Source organism: Tamandua tetradactyla, chromosome 10 (genome assembly GCF_023851605.1).
Source record: "Tamandua tetradactyla isolate mTamTet1 chromosome 10, mTamTet1.pri, whole genome shotgun sequence".
NCBI lineage: Eukaryota > Metazoa > Chordata > Mammalia > Pilosa > Myrmecophagidae > Tamandua > Tamandua tetradactyla.
In genome coordinates, this window is record NC_135336.1 from 17,991,421 (window position 1) to 18,011,197 (window position 19,777).

General features: G+C 38.2%; 1 protein-coding gene across 1 annotated transcript in view; it reads left to right on the plus strand.

The window, feature by feature from the left end:
• The window catches only part of LOC143647600 (uncharacterized), a 33,413-nt gene extending 13,882 nt beyond the window's left edge, over nt 1–19,531 (plus strand). The window contains exons 2-3 of the mRNA XM_077117464.1: nt 15,077–18,996; nt 19,442–19,531. Coding sequence (XP_076973579.1) covers nt 15,077–18,996; nt 19,442–19,531 — 4,010 coding nt within the window. The remainder of the gene's footprint in view (nt 1–15,076; nt 18,997–19,441) is intronic.
• Nucleotides 19,532–19,777: the final 246 nt, after the last annotated feature.

Here is a 19,777-nt window from a genome sequence, read left to right on the forward strand (position 1 = left end):
AGCCAATCTTTAAGAACAACGTTCTTACTGAAAAGAACCCTATAGCCCTCCCACACTCATCCCCCTACCCTGGATTTCTTATGAGTAGCTTACCCAAATTTGGTAGATTGAGATATCTGAAACTGTTTTTCTAAATAGCTGAATAGTTTGTTAAAGGAGTGGTTAAAATGTATTGTTTAATTGGTGGTGAAAATCAAACACAATCAATGTAGTTTTGCTAATCTCTTCCTTCTTACACCAACAAAACTAACAGATTTATAGACTTGTTCAGATAGCACCAACTGCCCTAGACCAAAGCATGTCATGAAAAGGAAGGAGTCCACTTGCCTTCCTATTGGCTGTAGCAGGAGACTAATCAACTCAGCCCATGATTTATAACAAGCTCTTTAAGTAAATAAGGAAGAATAACAGGACACAGCCCTGTTTGACCACATTTAAAATCCATACTGCGAAACACAGATTTTTTTTCAAAGGAGGAGGGTGTTGGGAAAGAGGCAGTTTCACATATTGCTAATGGGACTGTAAATTGGTATAACCAAAGAAACTTGGCAGTATGTATTAGTAACATGGAAATTTTTATGAGAGCATTAAGAAGCCCCTTAAAGAAATTTTTCTTAAGAAAATGAGCTGAGATAGTGAAACAAAACAAAACATGCACAAAGATAGTCACCAAGTTTTGCCATAATACCGATGCACTGGGAACAGCTTAAGTGTCCAACAGTAAGTGAACTGGGGGCTATCCCTATGAAGGAATATTATTTACTGTTTCAAGTCTATAGCCAATATCTCATGAGGGGCATGAATACACACACATGCACACACACACTCACTCTATCACACATACATTCCAACAACACATGGAACAAGCTTAAGTAAGGTTTTTTAAGGAAAAATTCCAAGAAGTAGGAGATGGCACAGGATCCCCTGAACTCGTCTGAGCTCTCAGAGAGGTGAACACAGACACTCTGAAGGAAGTGCCTAGGAGAGGGATCTGCCCCTATAGCCTATTATTTATAGGGAAATGGGAAGGTGAGGTAATGATGAAAGCTCCAGGGTTGGGGAAATGGCTCAGTTAGGAAGGGGGAGGGGGTGTCCTCCAGAGCTCAGCTAGGGGAGTTTACAATGCACCACCGTAAGTCACCCACCTGCACCTCCCCCCATGAGATCTTGCTATTGGGGTGAGCTGGCCCAATCCCCCTGAGCCAGTTCTCTTCTAGACTTCAAAGGGCAGAAGGGAGAGAATTAGCATCCGAGGTAAAAGATTTGTCTATAATAACATGAAGAAATGCTCATGATACAAGGTAAAGTAAAAAAAGCAGGATATAAAATAATATAGTAATAAACATATTTTAAAGCATAAAAAAAATTCTGGAAAGAAACATAATAATGTGGTTGTCTGGATAGTGGGATTATGGGATTTTTCAATTAACTATATTTTCAAAAATTGATGTAGTAAGTATGTCTTTAATGTATTTTAATGAAGCTGCATAGTTTTGTCACATAAAGATTAGGAACATCTTTCATGAGATATTCCCCAGATGAGGAAGTTTAATAATTATTCTTTTCTCCAGTCCCTTACGAAACTTTGCAAATACTTTTTCATTTTTTGCCCAAAATACTTTGAAATGTATCAGGGTATAATATTAACTTGTATGGAATATCAAGATCTTATTCCTTATTCTAGGTTCCATGTCAAATAAAGCTGAATTAGGTTGTTTAAATAAATTGACTAGACAGATTAAATTAGATAGTGTGTGTATTAGCTAGGGTTCTCTAGAGAAACAGAATCATCGGGAGATAACCTGTAAATATAAAATTTATAAAAGTGTCTCACACACCTGGGGATGCAGAGTCCAAGGTCTGTAGGGCAGGCCACAAGCTGGTAGGTCCAATGAAAGTCCTCAGTGAACTCTCAGGAGAGGCTGGCTGGCTGCAGAAGGAAGAGTGACTGTCTCTTCTGAATCTTCCTTAAAAAGCCTTCGGATGATTAGATTAAGCATCACTCACTGCAGAAGACACTCCCCTTAGCTGATTGCAATCAGCTGTGTATGTAGCCAACATGGTCATGATTTAAGTCCATGAAATGTCCCCACAGGAACAGACAGGCCAGCCCTTGCCCAACCAGACAATGGGCACCACCACCTGGCCAAATTGACACATGAACCTGACCATGCCAGTGTGCTACAGAAGTTTTAAATTTTGAACAAAATAAACATTTTCTTTTGGTCGCATACAGAAATTAAAGTCCTACAATACAGATAATATCATCTTTTACCCTGTATTCTGATTTACCTTAGTCTTAACCAGATCAGCTTCATTCACATTTTAATCGAGGCCTGGTTTCTTTTTATCTTTTTAAAGAGTTGCTGTGTGGAGTAATGCTGACTTTCAGACCTCAGAACTCTAACTCTGAGTCTCAAGTTATACCTAAAGTGCCAGGGAGCTACCAGGTTATACAAACAGCAAAGCATCTCAGATTTTAGAAATCAGCTAGAGTTCAAAAGTAAATATGACTACTGTAAGAGCTTACCATTTAAGCCCTAATTTTCTTATAAGCATTTTAAAATGAAGCTATTTTCAGAAATAAAAAGATTTGACAGTTGTTTTATATTGGGGTCAACCACAGGCTACAGCAGAGGTTTTGTCCTGTTTCACCTTTACATATTTACTTGAATTATATTAATTAACAGGTAAAATGTAATTTATGTATTTGTCTTGCTTCTCTTTTCCTCCTTTTTTTGGGGGGAAGGTGGGTGTATGTCCCAAAAATCAAACCTGGTGTCCTGCATGGAAGGTGAGCAATCTACCACTGAACCCCCATGCACCCTGTCTTTCTTCTTTTTTAAAATCCCTTTTTGTTGCAGGTGAAGCACTGACTTATAGCTAACTACATACCACTTTTAGAGATGCATTAAAACAAAGTGATGTGACCAACAAATAAATTTGGCTTGTTTCCATGACCTGTAGCCTTTTTCTAAGAATAAGTAAACCATGACTAACAGCATCAGACTGTTGTCTAACATCACACAGATCAGTATCAGGACGTAACATGGACAGTGAGGTCATTGTCAAGTTTTTAGGAATTTTATACAACCTCTAACTAAATACATGAATGACAGTTCACCCATACAAATTTAGCTAACAAAAGCATAGAAAATCCCCTTTAACCACTGTAATACTTCCCAAATACCTCCTACGTAATATGTCAATCTATTTTAGCACCTCATTTTCACCAGATGAAAGAACAAATCCTTTGTTCCTTTAAAAGTGAGTAGACTTGTCTGATAAGGTCAACATAACATTAAAAAGGATATTATTCTGATATAAAATCTTTGTCTTCTAGACAGAGTACTTGGATGATTAAGAAAAACTTTATAACTTTTCATTAAGAGCAGACTAATATTTCACATTTTAAAACTTTTTTATTGTAGTAATATAATATATACACAAAGCAAAGAAAGAAAAAAGTAATAGTTTCCAAAGCACTTTTCAACAAGTAGTTATAGGACAGATTCCAGAGTTTGTCATGGGCTACCATACCATCCTCTCAGATTTTTCCTTCTAGCTGCTCCAGAATATAGGAAGCTAGAAGGAATAAATATTTTTTTTATCATCACAATCAACTTTTTTTCTTTTTTGTCAAAAATAACATATACACAAAAAGCAATAAATTTCAAAGCACAGCACAATAATTAGTTGTAGAACAAATTTCAGAGTTTGGTATGGGTTACAATTCTACAATTTTAGGTTTTTACTTTTAGCTACTCTAAGATACTGGAAACTAAAAGAAATATGAATATAGTGATTCAGCAATCATATTCATATGTTAAACCCAACTTTCTATATAACTCCAGCAAATAGATCTTCTCAACTGTATTTGAACTCTCTCAGCCACTGATACTTCATTAGTTACACTTCTTTTCCACGCTTTTGGTCAGGCTGGAGTTGTTGACCCCATGGTTCAGGGCTGGACTCACTCCTGAGAGTCATCTCATGCCACCAGGGAGACTTTCACCCCTGGATGTGGTGTTCCACATAGTGGGGAGGGCAATGATTTCACTTACAGAATTGGATTTAGAGAGAGTGAGGCCAAGTAGGCTAAGCTCAATTCACATTATTTTAACAGAGCAGACTAAACTTTAATTTTGTAAATATTCATGATTTGACACAAAAGTCTTTTTAAAAATATATATATTAAAAACAATTATAAACAGGCTTATAAAATTTTTGGGTCAGCATTGATGACAGGCATAATTCACTTTTTTTTTTTATTATATAGTATAACATATATACAAGGCAAAGAAATAGAAAAGCAATAGTTTTCAAAGCCCTCTTCAACAAGTAGTTACAGGACAGATCCCAGAATCTGTCATGGACTACCATACTATCCTCTCATATTTTTCCTTCTAGCTGCTCCAGAATATAAGAGGTAAGAAGGCTTAAATATTTTTTTATTATCACAACAATTTTTTTCTTCTTTTTTTTTGTGAAAAATAGCATATATACAGAAAAGCAATAAATTTCAAAGCATAGCACCACAATTAGTTGTAGAACATATTTCAGAGTGTAACAATTCTACAATTTTAGGTTTTTACTTCTAGCTGCTTTAAAATACTGGAGACTAAAAAAGATATCAGTTTAATAATTCAGCATTCATATTCATTTGTTAAATCCTATCTTCTCTGTATAACTCCACTGTCAACTTTGATCTTTCCATCCCTCTCTTTAGGGATGTTTGGGATATTGCCATTCTAAGCTTTTCATATTGGAAGGGTTTGTCACTAATATGGGGTCGGGAGATGGAACTATCTGACGTTCTGGAGAGACTACGCTAGGTTTCAGGACTTATCTGGACCAAGGACCCATCTGGAAGTTGTAGGTTTCTGGAAAGTTAGTCTACTGCCTGGAACCGTTGTGGAATCTTATATATTGCCCTAGGTGTTCTTTAGGATTGGCTGGAATGGTCCTGGTTGGGGGTTGGCAGGTTATGATAGGTAGCAAGGTCTAACTGAAGCTTGCATAAGAGCAACTTCCAGAGTAGCCTCTCAACTCTATTTGAACTTTCTCTGCCACTGATACTTTATTAATTACACTTCTTTTCCCTCTTTTGGTCAGGAGGAATTATTGATCCCACAGAGCCAGGGCTGAATTCATCCCTGGGAGTCATCTTTCATGTCACCAGGGAGACTTTCACCCCTGGGTGTCATGTCCCACATAGGGGAGAGAGCAATGATTTCACCTGCAGAGTTGGGCTTAGAGAGAGTGAGGCCATATCTGAGCGACAAAAGAGGTCCTCCAGAAGTAATCCTTAGGGACAGGCATAATTCATTTTTATAAACCTTCTACCACTTTCCATATTTATTCAGGGCTTATAGTAAGCTATGACTCCAACAAACAAAATTTATGTTCTCAACCCTTCTACAATTTTCCATAGCAATTCACAGTTTATAGTCAGATACAAACAAATTCATTTTAATCAGAAAATATGTTCATGTTAATATGGAAAATAATAAAAATACTATTCATCGCACCTATAGTTTTTAGTTATTCAGACTGCATATAATTAGAATTAAATTTGATAACAAATTCACAAAGCTCTTTGAACATGCACACTACCTTCCAATAATAGTATTCATGAAAGGGAGAAGAGACAGATGCTACAATATAATGGAAGAAGAAATAATTTAATATTGGAATGCTGCCAGACATTTATATACTTTATACTCACAACACACAAACGATTACATCATAATATGCCTAAAATTTCTCAGTTCAATCCAGCATTACCTTCAAAGGTCTGAAGAGCTCAAGTTTGAAATATGATCAGTTCTTCAATAATTAAGGGATTTATATCCAGAAAAAATACTCAATTTTTTTAAAGATTATTCCCAAATACTAAATAATACCAAGAATATGTTAGCTCACAAAATTAATTTATGGATTAAAAAAAAACTAGTTCAGAGCTCTATTTATTCAAATGCTACTTTCTTATTTAAGAGTTTTACAAGTTTCATCTCTTTTATGAAGGCTTCTTAGGTCATTCTTTATCTATCTGCTTTTTAAAATTCTTCCCGCATTTTAATTCCTTTATTACTACTGTCTTATACTATGCCCTGGTGCATACATATTCTAACTAGAATATAAACTCTTTGAAGCTGAGAATTATGTCTTCATTCATAAGAATACTAACTAACAAAAATATACCGATTGATATTAACAAAGCCTCTACAAATTCAAATTCTTCCATATACTGGAGTAACAATTGGCAAAGTAATTTAAAAGCCATATTCTTTGAAATCCAGGTAATCAAGGTTTCAGAAATTTCTGTTATAGTTCTTACTAAACTTAATGATTTTCTTAGCTAGGATATATTTGAGGCATCAGCAACTCTTTATGTTTATTATATTTTATGTGTCATCATTACCAGGTATATTGCTCAGTTTATGCAACCTGTCTAGTTAGGGTACTTTTTAGGACAAATGTTGAGAATGTATTTATAATGTTAGCTTATTGTATCTGTAAGCTTGTTTAAATTTATGGAGACCATACCTAAGGAGAATGAAGTTGCGTTTGTTCGATTAAAAAAAATCATCATAACGGTAGGAATCGGACTAAACCTTGTCACTGCAATTTTCTGCAGCTGTATTTACCTTTTTATTCCTCCTATTGGAGGTTAAAAAAAAACTCTTTGTTTTCATAATACTAAAATTACAAACAACCTTTAAAGCACATCAACTATCAAACTGGGGGAAATATACTGCAATTGTTTAATTTGTCCCAAATGTAAATCCAAGAAAGCTTTTCCAGAGCTCTCAAGGACCTTTCATTTTACTTATAAAATTCAACAATTAGATTTATTCAATTCCTCTTATTCCAAGGCTATTTTTATTAATAATTGTTTGATTTCTGTGGTCACCATTGCAAATATATTATTGGAAAAATAATAATTTCAACAAACATAGCCTATTCCATAACATTTTTTCTATGACCATTTCTTATCTCCAGGCCCAGTTGAAATTAATCTAAAGTATATGTTCCCCATCTTTCTGCACCCTTGTAGCTGCCTTAGGTGGTTAGACCCCAGAGACAGGGATAGGTGAGACAGAAAAAAATAAGGCCTGGACTGTTGAATTTGGTCTTAAAGGTTTTAAGTGAAGGCAGAGGGATGAGAGTTCCTACACCCTCCTTTTACTTATTTCCAATTATTAGATCTATTTCACTTAAAACTATGACCCAGACAGTTGGAAAAGGTCTTTGCCCTTTCCTCCAGGCAGCCCTCTGGTAGCTCTCTGCTGGCTTAGGGGAATTCCAGGGCTGACGTCTTTCTAATGTCCAGATTTTTACTGAAATTACAATGACTAAGCCTTTGAATCCTGCTGTCCAGGGGATTACTTTTCTTTTTTCCCTTCTAGGTCTCCAGGGGTATTAATTTTTATATAAAAGTGCTTATTTATCTTTAAGCAATTCAAATAGAGCTCTTTAGGAATGTTTTTGCTAATTTGCTATTACCATCCAGAGGTATGAGAATATACATTGAACAGACAGACACAAATAAAAAGTTATTGCACAAGGAACAGAAGCAGAAATACTTTTGAGAGGGACAAATAAAACATTAAATATACATACATCATCTCTGTTGTCTTTTGCAGAACAATTGTAATTGTAAAATCTTCCATTTTAATTGTAATGGTAGAATTTTCCCACAGAGCCATTCTCAGGCCATTCCTCTCCTGATTCGAAGTCATACTGAGGCAATGGTACAGACCTTTTTCTCATAGACTCATAACTAAAATCTTCTCAGTTTTTAAATTAAGCCTAAAGGTTCCCTTTTTAAAGAATTTCTGTAATCAGTAACCAATCAGAAACACTTGGTCAATACAACTGCATTAAGATACTAACACATTTTTTTTTTTTACAATATAATTTTTTTTTATTAATTAAAAAAAGAATTAACAAAACAATTAGAAATCATTCCATTCTACATGTACATTCGGTAATTCTTAATAACATCACATAGTTGCATATTCATCATTTCTTAGTACATTTGCATCGATTTAGAAAAAGAAATAAAAAGACAACAGAATAAGAATTAAAACAATAATAGAAAGAAAAAAAAAACAAAAAACCTATACCTCACATGCAGCTTCATTCAGTGTTTTAACATAATTGAATTACAATTGGGTAGTATTGTGCTGTCCATTTCTGAGTTTTTATATCCAGTCCCGTTGTACAGTCTGTATCCCTTCAGCTCCAATTACCCCTTCTCTTTTTTTTTTTTTAATTAACGGAAAAAAAGAAATTAACCCAACATTTAGAAATCATACCATTCTACATATGCAATCAGTAATTCTTAACATCCTCACATAGATGCATGATCATCATTTCTTAGTACATTTGCATTGGTTTAGAAGAACTAGCAACATAACCGAAAAAGATATAGAATGTTAATATAGAGAAAAAAATAAAAGTAATAATAGTAAAATCAAAACAAAACAAAACAAAACAAAACAAAAACCTATAGCTCAGATGCAGCTTCATTCAGTGTTTTAACATGATTACTTTACGATTAGGTATTATTGTGCTGTCCATTTTTGAGTTTTTGTATCTAGTCCTGTTACACCGTCTGAAGATACTAACACATTTAAAGACACTTAACATTTACTATATATTTAAGTAATAAAAACCCATTCATAACTAGACCAGACACGCCGATTAACAATTAAACGGGCATTAAACACTTGCTATATTTAAGTAACACACCAATTAATGATTAAATATTAAACACTTACTGCACCGAGGTAACACACCAGGTAACAGTTAAATAGGCATACTTGATTTTATTGAACACCAATAAATTATTGGATTACTTATTTTCCAGGCGTATACTCAACACACAAATTCAGGTCACGGCCCCAAACCCCATACTGAATGGTATCCAGAAAACAGAAAGATGTAGAAAAGAGAAAGAGCAAGAGGGGGATCATTCTGGAAGTGAGATCTAAGCCTTCAAGCCCAGGTTGAGGGGACTCAAACCACCAAACTTATTCCCAATCCACTTTTACCTTGATGATCCAGTCAGATGTCTGGACTTGGAACTGGAGATGGTTTCTCTCTTTGAAACTTTTTAAGGCATCAAAAGGGTCTGAATGCTGGTAGGACAGAGAAAAGCCTAATTGCCAAGCCTCTGGACTGAAAAATGTTTGGCAGCCACAAAAGGCTCAGTTAGCATGTTTATCTGCTTTGCTGGGGCTCTAAAACTTCAGGCAGTTGGACTCCTTAGGAATCTTTGCTCCATCTAGGGATCGCCAAATTGTTACTGGATAAAAGCAGTGAGTTCTGCCTGCTGTGCTCACTGACCAATTCCTGAGACACTGGGGTTTCAAAGAGAGAAAAAGTTTATTGCTAGATTTGAAGCAGAGAGATAGCCTATTGGCCCCAAACCCTGTCTCCCCAAACTGCAGTAATTCTGATAGTTTTATGGTATTGAAAGATGGGCAGGCTTTAGAATAATGAGCACAACGGCTCCAGGTAATGTAATTGGAGGTGATAAAATTATTGAGCATGTGCAAATTGATTACATGCTTAGTCACAGAATGTATGTAAGAAAATGGCAGCCTTAATATGATGATGGGCATGGTTTTTGGTATTATAATGAGGTATGGATGACTTATAGGTTAAAGTCTAAGCTACCGTGCATATCAGGTGGGTCCATTTTGGTTAGATCCAGTTTCGGTTATGAAGATAACTTTGGACTTCGGGTAGGTAACTCTGGGCTGACCTAAAGCCCTTCAATAATAAACATTAAGGATGTCTTTAGTGATCATAAGACTCTAAAGTAGAAAAACTGGATAAAATGGGTACAAGTGAAGGTTAGTCACAAGCTTTTTACAATCACAAGGGCACAAAAAGGCTATACAATCATTATCAGAGATCAAGGCAGCTTGATTACAGTTCAGAGATTTTAGGTATTTCCCTCTGCCTACTTTAATATACCTGCAAGTAAAAAGGAATATCTATATAGTAATTCAGTAATCATAATCATTTCTTAAATCCTAACATCTTGGTTTCATTGCTAACAATTTCCAAGTTTTATGGGGCTTCTATGTAAATAATTATATCATCTACAAATAATGATAAGTGTGTTTCTTCTTTTCCCAGCCAAAAAGAACTTCTCCATACCATCATCTCTTTTATTTTAATGATTTTTTTGTCATATTGCACTGGCTGGGAAGTCTACCACAAGGTTAATTAGAAGCAATGATCACTGACATCCTGGTCTTGTTCTTTATTTTAAAGGAAACGTCTGCAGTGTTTCATCCTTAAATATGATATTTACTATAGAGTTTTGTTGATGGTGTTTATTAGGTTAAGGGAGTTCGGTTCTATTTTTGATCTGCTAGGACTTTTAATGTGAATGAGTGTTGAATTTTATGAAATGCTTTTCCTGCATCTGTTGAGATGATCATGTTACATGGCAGCTAATATTAATAGAATTTTAATATTTATCTTACATTTCTGGTTTAAACTCAGCGTCATGAAGACTTCTTAAAAATCCAGTACTGGATCTAATTTGCTGATAGGATCCTAACTTGTTTAGGATGTTTCCATCTATATTGTTAATGGGTTTACTGATCTATAGTTTTCCTCTCCTATATGTCCTTGTCTGGTTTTGTTATTAAGTTATACCAATATATAAAATTAGTTGTAGAGCATCCTTTCTTTTTCTAAACTCTGGAAAAGCCTGCATAAAATTGAAATTACCTATCCCTTGATTGTCTGCTAGGAAAGTCCTGTAAATCTTCTTGGTCTACCTTTTATGGGGGCAAGGGGTTAGTAAATACTTTTTTTAATGTTAATTCAACTTAAAATAGTTTATATATACAGATTTTTCTATTTTTTCTCAATTAATTTTTTGAAGAGTATTTTTGTTTGTTTGTTTGTTTTTCATGGGCAGGCACTGGGAATCGAGCCCGGGTCCCTGACACAGCAGGCGAGAACTCTGCCACTGAACCACTGTTGCCAGCTCTCACTTCATTTTCAATGTTATATTTTTCTAGGAAACTGTCCAAACCACCTAAATTTTCTTATTTTTTGTCATAAATTTGTCAGTTTTCATTACTAATATTCTTTAATTCTGTTTTCTTCTTTCCTTTTGTACCCCCCCTTAATTAACCTTGCCAGAAGTTTGTCTATTTTACCTTCAAAGAACCAACTTTTGGCTTCACTGATTCTATTTCCAATTATTTCTATATCATTAAGTTATATTCTTATCTTTATTGTATCCTTCATTCTCCTCTCTTTTTCTCTTTCTCTTTTTTTTGTTTTTTCTTTCCTTCTGATTTTTCTAGTCCACCTTTTCACTGAGGGTTCCACCTTTAAGTAGGGGACACTCAATTCACAGAGGGCCCAAGGGCCTGAACCCAGCTCTACCGCTCAGCCATGGATTAGTCCACATCTGCTTAAAAGGCTGCCACCACCAGCTAGTTACTATTAGTAAAGTATAGCCCCTTGTAACTGAGTCACTTATTTGTTAGTAAATTAGAGTTGATTCATAAATTCTCACTCAATCGAAAGTCTTAATTGCTCCCTGAAGGAGAGAAAGGGGTAGAATTACAGTCAACTCCAGGAAATGTGCTCAAACCTAAATTCTTCCCTGGAGATGAGTCTTGTCTGTGAATTTCATCCTTCCAACTGTACTTGGAGCACTGAGGTTAAAAAAAAAAAAAGAGTTTGAGAACAGCCAGGAGGCTAAAGACAAACCAGAAAGAACCAATTCCTAAGAAACAGATTGGTTTAGAAGACATAGACCTTTGAAAGAATGTTCTAGAGGATGGTAAGCTCCAGTGAACGACTAAGGCTTTGTCTGTAGCTAGCGTAGGTGCAGCCCATTATTAGGAACAAAATGGGCTGATATTTAAACATTCTGCCTGGGAGTTAAATTTTTGTTAAAAAAATAAAAAAAGGTACAACGAATTGGATTAAATTATCATCACATTATAATTTGACCAGGCAAGAATGTACACTCTTACTTCTTAGGTTTTTGCTAGATTGGGGAAAATACTTAAAATGGGGAGGAGGGAAGTAAGAAATGTAAAATATTATTAAAATAAGGTATTAATGCTATAATTTAAGTGAAAAAATATTAATGCTCTATTAAAATATTAATGCTATAATTCAGATGGAAAGGGATTGGCATAGTTTGTAGTCTGTTCACATCCTAGTCTAGCCTTGCGGTCTTCCTCGCGAGAAGACAGTGGTGATTCCAGAAGAGGTATTGTCCATTTTGTCGCTGGGATTTCTTTTCTTTTTTTTTTTTTTTAATTTGAAGAAGCCCCGATCAGGTGCCTCTTGTTGTGGAAATCTTGACTGCCATCCCTTATTCTCTATCACAGAATTTTCCCTTTAAGCTTCCCTCCTAGACAAGTGTTGGGGAGGTTTCATTGACTAGAACTAGCTCCAGGGCTCCTTTAGCCCAGCCGGGTCTGACCACCCAGGGACCTGCCTGTATTGAGTAATTGAGCGTTTTCCTTCTCTACAGCTCCTATACTCCATAGTGAGGGAACTTGTCTCCCTCTTTTTGTACCTCTCAGAGCTTTTAAAAGGGGAGGAATGCTTTGCAATGTTAGCAAGAAAGTCTGGCCACTTCAAATCAAACAAAATCTATTAAAATTCTATTTTACTTCTAAATTCCTTGAAGAAAATCAATGATACTTTTTTTTTTTCATTTTTCAAATGAAAAATCCCCTTTTCAAGGGGATTCTTGCTATAGGAATTTTTTAAAAAGCTAGATTATGTCATTGACAAATTTACTATTCTCATTTTGGGTGGGTTGGGGGGTCGGAGGGGGCTTGCATGGGCCAGAGATCAAACCCAGGTCCCACATGGTAGGCAAAAATTCTACCACCGAACTATGACAAATTTACTTTTGAGACTCAGAATGCATATATGTTAGAGCTCTTAGCCATTTGGAGAAGTAATTCCTTCTAAATATTCACCATATTAATGCTCTGAGCATTTGGAAGCTAATTATGAGAAATCTGCATCTTCTGATGAAGTCTTTAAAAACTGGCTACTGTCACCATGGAGGAAAGAGCTCTCTTAGAAGAAGTGGTATCTTCACTTTACATGGTCTTTATGTCTCATGATCAGCCAGCCACACCGGCCATCCTGATGTGGTGGCACCTTAGGAAGCAGCTAGCTGAGGTGTCCTGGGCTCAATCACCTTGTTTAAAACGAGGGTGAACTAGGAGGGGGAGCTCTGCATTCTAAGCTGAAGGAACCAAGATGTGGCAGAAGGGCTCACGGGGACTGCCCATGGGGAAAGGGTGATGAAATAAAAGTAATCATATATCTGAATATAAAGCAAGCCCCTCTGCCCCCCATTTCTGAGACAAGGGAGTCGCCTTAAACTTGAGCCCTTATAAAGTCTCTTGTGTTATGGGGTGCTCTCTCCATTACTTTGTACTGAACAAAGTCATTTAACAGTACAATTGTTCAGGCAAGTAGAGTGTTTACAAGTTCACAGTATTTTCCCTTTCCTTGTCTTCCTAGGAAATTCCTACAGCAGCACTGAGCTTCTTGGCATGGGCAGGCACTGGGAATCGAACCCGGGTCTCCGGCATGGCAGGCGAGAACTCTGCCTGCTGAGCCACTGTGGCCTGCCCAGCACTGAGCTTCTTGGGTTTTTCAGATGGATAGCAGAAATGAAGGAGGCAAAGAGGATCAGAATTTTCTTCCTGGGGTGAGGGTTGAAGGATTTTAGGGGGTTGTAGCTGGGGATGAGGTGAGAAGAACAACTGATAGAGGGAAAGCACTGGATTATGGAGAAGAAAAACGGGCTTTGAAAAGGAAAGAGAGAGCTATTCATCTACTCCATGGTGTTTAAGAAACATGTGGATAGGATGTGTGGCATTTGGAAATTTTTTTGATCGATTCAATTGTGTGTGTATTTTTATCTAAGACACCATTCTGAGACTGCAGCACATGGCTTTATAAGCTTTATATGGGGCAAATAGGAGAGGCACAGAGTTCCGTATCTGATCATCTATTCCCCCCAAATAGTCTATAATTGTGACAAAGTAGTTAGCTCGTTTTCATTGCAGTACTGTTTATAAGCAGGTATCTGCCCTGCGTTGGCAGACTCCTTGGCCACGGTTAAATAAATAAATCCCTTTAGCTATTCACCTGGAAGCACCCAGACATAGGGTTGTATATGCGCAAAATAGCTGTATTTAAAACCTCCAGTTTCACTGAGTTGACTCCTTGTGGCTCACAGAGTCCATGTATCTTATATTTAAAGCCATATCCTCCAAATTCGGAAAAAAATGTCTAGTATTTTGTGAGCTTTAATAACAGACATGTAGTTGGGAACTTAATTTTATTTATATAGTGAGTATAAAGTTGAAAACAATAGAATGCTCAGCATGGTTAAATTAACAGTATGTCCATTCACTCAAATTTTATGAAATCATTAAAATTTGTGATTTCAGATAATTAATGGCATGGGAAATGCCTATGATGTAATTTAAATTTAAAAAGCTAAACACAGGGCCATGGATCCGGGTTCATTTCCCAGTGCCTGCCCATGCAAAAAAAAAAAAAAAAAAAAGCTAAACACAAAACTGACCAACAGTGTGATAATATTGTAAAAATAAATTTTGCATGCATATGCAAATGTAGATTACTTCATTAAAAAATCAATAGTACTCATCACTAGATAGCTGGATTATGGATATTTGCTTTTCCTTTATATTCTCTGTATTTAAAGAAATGTATACAATACATTTTTCTTCTTAAATCACAATAGATGTTTGAAATCCTTTCTGGAGTATGACTGAGAACAGATACATGCACACAATACTTATAAACATGCATATATGTATAATTAGAAAAAAGATTTTTTATAAAACATGCTTTGCCCAGAAGATGCAACCTTGTCTCCTTTAGATAAAATAAAAAAAGATAGCCCAACTTTTGCAATGCAGAATGCCATAACCCATCTACCTCTGCAAAAGCAGAGCCCATGAGGTCATGACTCAGTGTTCATGTTTTCATGGAGGTCATTTTTTTTTTACAGGTACAACTATAACAAGTACTGTGGCAGTATATAATGGTACTACAGGAATAACCACGGAGACCTCAACAGTACTGCCAAACACACAAACAACAGCCTTCAAGCATTCCTCCCAAACAGCTATGTCAAAGAACAAAATTCTAGGGACTGCAACAGGTCCAAGTACCAATAACATAGACTCAGCTGTATCAAGCACACTGTTAACCCATTCAGCTGTAACAAATAGTGTTAATGGAGGAACAACTACCTCAAACAACTTCCCAAACTTTACAACATCTCCCTCTGGTAGCAATGACATGACAAAGATGACAAACAAAATGTGGTCTACTACTACAATCCCAACAAATTCGCAAGGAACAAAAAGACAAACATCAGATATGGTCACTTTCAACGTTTCTCCCACCATTTCTGGTGATTCAACTTCAGATGATAAAATGGGGTTATCAACAGCAGTTCCTGCCAGTACATCAACTCAACAAGCATCAACAGATTTACAGACCCAACAGGCTCAAAATTCAAAAAGTACAGGAAAACCTCCAAATGACAACTCCCCTTCATCTTTGTCTGACATCAGCACGACAGTTATACCTCCAGCTCCTCCATCTACACCAAGTGGACGCAAAACTACTGAGAGTGCTTCTCAAGAAACATCCACCTCAGGTGAAATATCAACTATTGTTACCTCCAAAGAAAGTTCAACAGGCCAACCAGTTCATATAGCAAGCACTCTTATGTCCACATTCTCTGATAGGACAATATCCAGTAACACAATCCTTCAATCTACACTTCTGCCTCTCAACACCACAACTCAAGAAAAAATGTCACCCACAGGAAGCACTAAACAATTTCTACCAACCAGTTCAACCTCTGCAGTGACTGACACAATGAAAATAGTCACACAACCATCTTCTTCATCTGCCCCAAAACAACATACTTCTCCAAGAACTGATGCTCAGGGGCTGTCCCCATCAGATGAAACAGCAACCTCTACCAAATCACCCTCTGGAGACAGTAACTCAAGTCAGAGAACAGCAGAAACCCTGAAAGTTGCAGGGACATTTATCACCACTCAAAGAAGCACAAGAAAACAAGCAGACTCTGTAACTAAAACCCTTGTGTCCATAACTTCTGAAGTTTCTACAGCAGACAGCATATCAGGACAAACTACACCTTTCCACATCAGCTCCTTGGTTCAGACTACAGAAGCTGATTCCCAGATGACAATTTCTCCAGTCACAAAACCCACCCAAGAATCTCAAGCTAGGTATTCAGTGTCACCTGCAACTGAAAATATCGAAATACGCACGTCATTGCCGCCTTCATCTACTGCAACCATACATTCGTCTTCAAATAATGTTATCACAAAGTCAGCATTTCCCCAGACTCACCAGCCTCAAAACAGAGAGACCACCACAGAATCTCAAATGAGCACTGTTACAAGAGTGAGAACACCACATCCTTCAACTTCCTCAAGTACACAAGTTTCAACATGGAGCATTTCTCAGGAGACATCCAGTTCAGGTGTAACAATCATCCCATCCCTTCCTAGTGTAAGCCATACAACTCTGCCAAAATTGGAGTTGTTGACTGTACCAGTCACAAAAGATAACACTCTAGGAAAGGCAGGGGAAACAACAATACATGTAACCACAAGATTTTCTCCAGTCACTTCAAAAATTTCAACAATATTGGAGTCAGGAGTACCATCAACACCAAGCTCAACTATCCCTTCAATTCGGACAACATCAACAGTTCCCCAGACCCAACAAGCTGAAGGCATAGAAATGACACAAGGGCATGATGAAAGCTCAGTCTCCTCCTTGGTTTTGCAACAAACAATTCCTCCTGGAGAAGCAACAACAATTTTTTCATCATCCTCTAGAGATGGACACACAATTCAATCACAAACAGAACTGTTTTCAACACTAACAAGGACTGACAAAAGTTTAGTCCCATCAAAAAGCACATCTACATCTAAAACTAGCTCCTACACTTGGTTCACTTCAGAGAGCAGGAAAAGACAGGAAGAAGAAGGGACAATCACAATCACACCCAACCCACTAACGACTGCATCTCAAGATTTCCAGACTCACTGGACAAAGGTCATGGAGACCACTGAAAATGTTCAAGTAAGCAATTCAGAGACCAGTGTAACTCACAACATGAACATGGCCATAACACCAATCCCTTTAGCCACAAATACTGGACAAGGATCAAAAAAAACTATTACAGGAGGCCCCACAAGTCAGGCAAAACCATTATATACCAACAATTCTCCTCCAGACCCAGCAGCTGTTTCTCATATGACTCACACTCAAGGTACAGAGACCACCCAACAATCCCAAACCTTAAGACCAGGTTTCCCCAGCACTGACACACTTGGAAGAGTTAGAACTACAACTTCTTCATACAATCCAAGTCAACACTCGGCCTCAGAAACTGTTCCTTTGGATATATCTACCACAGGTACAAAGACAAACTTTACCGCAACACCCCATGAGAAGAATCATATAACCCGGGCTCCAACAAAAGAACAGTGGGTAGCACCAACAAGACCTGAGATCACCCTAGAAAACTCAAGAGAGACAACACATTCCCCAACGAGCATCATTGCTCAGGTCACCTCTGTAGTCTCAGTGTCAGGGAGCTCAGGTGGACAAGCAGCAACACCTTCATCCAGCACCTCAACTGGGACAACATCTGTCATTTCCCACACTCACCCACCTCAAGGGATAGAGAGCACTGGAACTACTCACACCAGCAAATCAGCTTCACTACTGACTGACACAACCTGGGAAGGCAAAACTACCACTTCTTCATCCGCCATAATCAGCCAAACAACTTCAGGAAGCACTCTGCCAGAAGGACTCACCTCAAGTAAGACCTCAGCTCTTACACAAACGCTCACAAGTGACAGCCACACAACTCCCTTTCCCACTCAATTGCTGTCCATTGCAAACAGTCTTGACACTACCCAGGGAACCATGGGAGATGTGTCTGTTATTTCCCCTAGCACCATCTCTCCCACCATCTCAGAGGCCTCTTCAACTCAGAGGTCAACAGGAAAATCCATCACCACTTCTTTCAGCACCTCGTCTCAGGGAAGTTCATCCATTTCCCAGATGGCTCAGACTAAAGGTTCTGGAAACACCAGTGGATCAGAAACCATCAGTTCAGTCTCCCTGGTGACTGATACATTTTCAACAGCTGCATCCCCAACTCCTCCATCGGCATCCAAAGGATACTCCTCTCCACAAGCCATGGCTCACACTCTGACACCTGCAAGCCCCATCGTAACATTTTCCTCAGCCACAGTCAGTGATAGCCACAGATCTCAGACAGCAATGACAACCTCGGCCACTGGGTCAACTGAAGGGCCACCTGTGGTCAATCCTGACACCATAAGCAATGTGACCTCTCTATCTCCTTCTACAACGTGGTCCCCAAATGGGGATGTTCTCCCAACAACCCCAAGCTTTTCAGAAATCCACATCAATGCGATGACAGTTCATCCTGAAGGATCTGACAGTGCCTCCTTGACAGAAAACACACAGGTCCCATCTTCTTCAGCGAGCATCTCTGGTGAACCCACCACTGGGCATCCTCTAACTGCTCAATCAGTAACTTCAGACACAGAACCCACTACAGGACCAACCTACGTGAGCTCTACCAGTAGCCCTATCGCCACCGTTGGAACCACTCTTACTCCATCAGATGAACCCGATTCCCACTCATTAACCAGAACCACTGTGATGACTGATACAGACGCCAGCAACTTGCAAGGAACCACACTCGCTGTCTTCACTCCCAAACCTACCTCGACAGTGTCCCCATCCAGTGATGCTGACATAGCGACAGCGTTGTGGACCAGCCCCAACAGCCCAGTCACCTCCCAAGGCAATCCTGGACACATCTCACCTACTGTCAGTGATACTAGTACCTCTGATGCCTCTGCAACCATAGTACCCTCAGGGCAGTCAACACCATTATCTACCAGCACTTCTGCTGAATCGGTAGCTGGTTCTCAGATGACTCACACTGAAGGCACACAGACCACCCAACAAACCCAAACCTCGAGATCAGGTTTCCCCAGCACTGACACATTCAGGACAGCCACAGCTACAACTTCTTCATCCTATCCAAGTCAACACTCAGACTCAGAAACTGTTCCTTTGGATATATCTACCACAGGTACAAAGAAAAAGTTCACCCCAACACCCCATGAGAAGAATCACATAAGCCAGGCTCCAACAACAGAACAGTGGGTAGCACCAATGAGGCCACACACCACCTTGGAAACCTTAGGAGACAAATCACTCTCCTCAATCAGCACCACTGCTGAGGTCATCTCTGCAGTCTCTTTCTCAGAGAACCCAGGTAGACAAGCAACATCGCCTTCGTCCAGCACCTCACCTGGCACAACTGTCTTTTCCCCGATTCACCAATCTCAAGGTGTAGAGAGCACAGGAGATCCTCATACCAGCAAATCGGCTTCACTGCTGACTGACACAACCTTTGGAGGCAAAACTGCCACCTCTTCATCCACTGTAATCAGCCAAACAACTTCAGGAAGCCCTCTGCCAGAAGGATTCACCTCAGGTAAGACCTTAGCCTTTACACAAACTCTCACAAGTGACAGCCACACAACTCCCTTTCCCACTCAATTGCTGTCCATTGCAACCAGTCTTGATACCACCCAGGGAA